Here is a 4,378-nt window from a genome sequence, read left to right as displayed (position 1 = left end):
ATGATAAATTAACAATAATAGGCACACTGTATTACTTAATTTAGGGTTAGGGACTTAAAGACTAAAGTATAGTAAGTGTTACTTACTTGGATACTTACATATATAGTTAAACCTAAATCGTAATTGGTATTTTACAAATTAAATATTATAATATACTATAGCTGCCCGACCTTCCTCCGGAAGAAATTATTTTTTGTGTAATTTAATTTAAAAACATATGACTATTTTTTGGCTATACAAATAATATAATATAATTACATATTGTAGTTATTGTTATTGCTAATTTCTGAAAATTATATATCCTATATTTTGAATTTATTATTTTATATTATTATTATTTTATTATTTTTATTATAGAATAAAGATAAGGTAGAAAAAAATGTAACAATAAATTATTTGTTCAATAAATAATAAATATTTCAAATGAAAAAAAAAAGGTGGGTAAGTGGATGTCGCTCTGCTGTACAGTAGGTTACAAGTGGGTCACTGTATAATGGATAGTATTAAATTTGAATTCAATGATATAATATCACTGTATAAGAAAATATTTTGGCCCAAAAAACTTTATTGATATTTATAGAAAAAAAACTAAAAAAATTGAAAACTTACAATGTCCGTAAACAGCTCAAAAAGAGTCAAGTTATTTTCAAAATTTTATCGTATATATAAAATTCTAATATAAACATTCAGTGAAATTTTCATGTATCTACAGTCATTCGTTTTTTAATGACAATAAAATAAGAAAATCGTTACGTAAGAAATCGAGTGAATATCAAGTGTCTATAATAGTCTAGATAAATATTTCACAACTGAGTATCTCTTAACATCGAAAAACGATATATTTTTTTTAAGTAGAAAGATAGTTATTTTGAATAGTTTTATTATATAAATTATAATACGGTTGATGATCGATATTAAAATATTTATGAAAAATTACAATTATTATTTATAATATTAGTATAGGTAGTAGGTAGGTACCTATAATTACCTACAACTGTAGAATATAAAATTTCACATGCCCACTCGAATAGTCGTGAAACTCAAATAATGAATGTTTTCAGTAATGATTATGTCACTGGTCTGTCAAAGGAGTGCGGATTTAACATTATATATTACTATATCATACTAACTTGTCATCTAGTTTTTCACAATGTGCTGCGGACAGGATCCATCTATTGCTGATCAGTGATCCACCGCAGGCCCATGCGTTACTTTTGGGGTTCTTGTTATAACCCAACAAAGCCTAAACAAAAAAATTTCAAATAAATGTCTAACCTACTAATACATATCTATTGCCTATAACATCAATGCATTTCGTATTTTTAATGTTATTATTATAATTATTGCATTACCATGTGCGGAAATTCTTTTGGGTCGGCCCTCGTGCCGTTAACGATTAAGGTTAAGACATCGTGACAATCTTTAACTTTGATAATGTGGTCGTGACCCAACAATAATACTGGATCCTTTATATAACTATAAATCAACTTCGAATACTCGCTGCACACTTATTAGAAATTAAAACAAATAACATTAAAAATAACAATTAATATAATTTATTTTTATTTTCGGAATATCTATAGCTTATATTATTATAACAAATTATTGTTACAATATATTAACGCTTACTTTCAGCGGCCGAATAATATGTTTCCGTGGCTTTGGATTGATCAACTAACGGAAAAACAATTTTATTGGTGACATTATCTGTAAACAGACAATAAACGATAAACATCAATGAGTCACAATATCAGCTGCAAAATTGCAGTGGTAAAACATTTTTTTCATAATTTTTTAGTCATATTAGTTATAAGGCTGAACCTAATTGAACTACATTTTGTCAATTGGTACGAAGATAACTGTGCAATATTATAAAATATAGGTTGTCGTAGCATTGGCGTAGTTCCATTAATTTTGACAAGTGCAGGACTTTCAGGCGCGTATTTAAGGGGGGGGGGGCAAGTGTGCAATTTTACCCGGGACGACAAATTTTTCAGAATCAAAATTCGTACGAGTAGTTTTTTGAGTTATTTTACTTTGTGTTCTAATAGGATAATAGGTCCATATTAATGGGTTTATAATATTATATGGGGGCTAGGTAACTTGAACATTTTATTCATTAATATATTAATCCATCAACATTAATAATTTGTAAAAATTACCCAAGTATAATAAATACTAGTTTCAATATTACGTTTATTTTATATTTTTGTAAAACCATTTTTAAGGACTACTATTTTTAATACAAAAATTTTAATAAATAAGAAACTACTCATACGAATTTTGAATTTTGTGGGTGCATAGAAATGTTCACAAAAATTATCCACTAAAATAATTTACAGTAGAAAGGGGGGGAGGAGGTTCTCATTTGAAAACAGTAGTACAAAAAGTACATTGAGTAATACCAAAAAACTCAAGAATTTGAAAACATTTATTTAAAAATTCCGCATAGGTAAACCATACGTAAAATGTTTTTTCCATATACTTTTATTCATTGTAAATCCAAAATAGGTTATCGAGCTTCGCCAAATTTACTTTGACTCTCAAACTGTCCATGACTACAGCCCAATGCACCAAATTTTCAGAATTGATTCACTAGAGCAGAGGTGAAAAAATGTTGACCTACGTTTTATCCGGAGATTATTAGATGGTCATATTGGTGCACCGCGCCTATTGTCTATTGGAAAGATTATTTAATTTCACATATCGTCATAATAATATAATCATCGATATTCTTTTTTTCTGATTGAAATTTATAACAATATATTGATAATATTATAATTTATTGTCTGATTTTTATATTGTTGCACAATATTGATTTAAATGTATCATGATTTTTAATTCGATTTTTAACATTAATTTTCTCTTATTTTTCAATTTAAAATATCTATTTTTATTTTTATTTATAACTACGAGAAACCTGTCATCGTTCACGTAGCTATGTAACATGTCTATCTTCGAAAACGAAATATTAGTTATTTATTAAGGTAATACCTACATAATATAAACAAGAACAACACACGCCTATCGGATATTGTTGAATTTTCAAATTTAATTATTTTTTTTTCAAATTCCAAATCGAATTATGTATTTGGTGGGTATAAACAATATAAAACGATTATTATTTTGGTATAAACACTATCGATTTAAATTTTTTTCGGTTTAAATATACATTTTGAAGGTATAGGGAGCATATATCATTAAATAAAAATACTTGACTTTGATATCACTTTTGATTTTTTAGATGATTTTAACGATTTTTATATAGATATAATATAAAATCGATTTCAAACCTTGCCTGCTGCAGGTTCCAGGTTCTACCAGGTCTGGGGATCAAATCTTTTATCATCGGTCGTTTTTAGTCATTTAAGGAAATAATTTTCCAGGAAGTTTCGGTCAGTCGTGTTTCGTTGCGAGTAAACACGCCGAAATGGCGGTCCGACGAATCTGTTCTATGTTCCGGATGAAACCACTGGACATGAAACACTTCCAGGAGGATACGATGCTAATGCGCCAACAGCGTCACCGCGAAAAGAATCACATCGAAAAAATCGAGTGGCTGAAACGTAAAATGGTCGAAGAGGAGATACAAAACGAACGAGACGAAAATTTCATGTTTTACGGTAATTTCAGCGCTGAATCGTACCAATACTTTCCCGGGTGAAGCGGGTGCCGGGTGATATGGAAATGGGCAATAATATTAATAACTATAATATTATTAAATCCGATGACAGTTGTTTGTTATGTTTTCGAGGCTGCAGGACATAACATTTTAAACGATTACAATCGATGGATGTTATGTTACTCGTTATTGGATAACTCGATGTGGTTAAACTCATATATAGGTATAGGTATTGGTATCAACTTTTTCGGAAGACTTGTGCGGGTGCGGGTAAACCATGAGTGGAGATTTGGTACTGGGCACGGAATCCCGACATGGTCAACGATACTGCGGCGACCGCGGCGAAGAAGCGGATTCGATGCCGTTCGCCAAACCTACTACTAAAGATCTGAGATCGTTCCGGAATCTTAACACATGATGACAAGATTTGACACACCTTGTAGTTGGATAAGTTAGTTGGATTATAAGTGAAACGATGAACCGGATTAATTAAATAATAATATGTTAGTGAAGGAAAGATAAGAAAAGAAAAAATGGATCAATATTTAATAGGACAAAATTCCAATAGTGATTAAGGAGAAATCGTACCTTTGGCGATAAGAGCATTTAGGACTGAAGAGAGAAGTGCGATTAGTAAACTGATAAATGAATTTAAGTTTGAAATGAAATGCGAGAACGAAACAGAGATATGTTCCAGAGAAAAATGTTCGTTGCTGGTAGCTCCAGCGTAAGCTTTTGCGATTTTGGATATGAACA

General features: G+C 30.0%; 1 protein-coding gene across 3 annotated transcripts in view; it reads right to left on the bottom strand.

Moving 5' to 3' along the window:
• Positions 1-955: 955 nt before the first annotated feature.
• LOC100572870 (serine protease snake) overlaps positions 956-4,378 on the bottom strand; it is a 6,826-nt gene continuing 3,403 nt past the window's right edge. Inside the window, exons 2-4 of one of the 3 annotated variants that reach the window (XM_029487834.1) lie at positions 1,630-1,707; positions 1,353-1,507; positions 956-1,243 (exon numbers count right to left, since the gene is read on the bottom strand). In XM_029487834.1, coding sequence (XP_029343694.1) covers positions 1,121-1,243; positions 1,353-1,507; positions 1,630-1,707 — 356 coding nt within the window. In that variant the 3' untranslated portion in view covers positions 956-1,120. The remainder of the gene's footprint in view (positions 1,244-1,352; positions 1,508-1,629; positions 1,708-4,378) is intronic. The other 2 variants (XM_029487833.1, XM_003247107.3) reach the window with 2 other exon arrangements.

Source organism: Acyrthosiphon pisum, chromosome A1 (assembly GCF_005508785.2).
Source record: "Acyrthosiphon pisum isolate AL4f chromosome A1, pea_aphid_22Mar2018_4r6ur, whole genome shotgun sequence".
NCBI classification, from domain to species: domain Eukaryota; kingdom Metazoa; phylum Arthropoda; class Insecta; order Hemiptera; family Aphididae; genus Acyrthosiphon; species Acyrthosiphon pisum.
The sequence above is the reverse complement of the archived record's forward strand: the minus strand, read 5'-3'. Positions and strand labels throughout refer to the sequence as shown.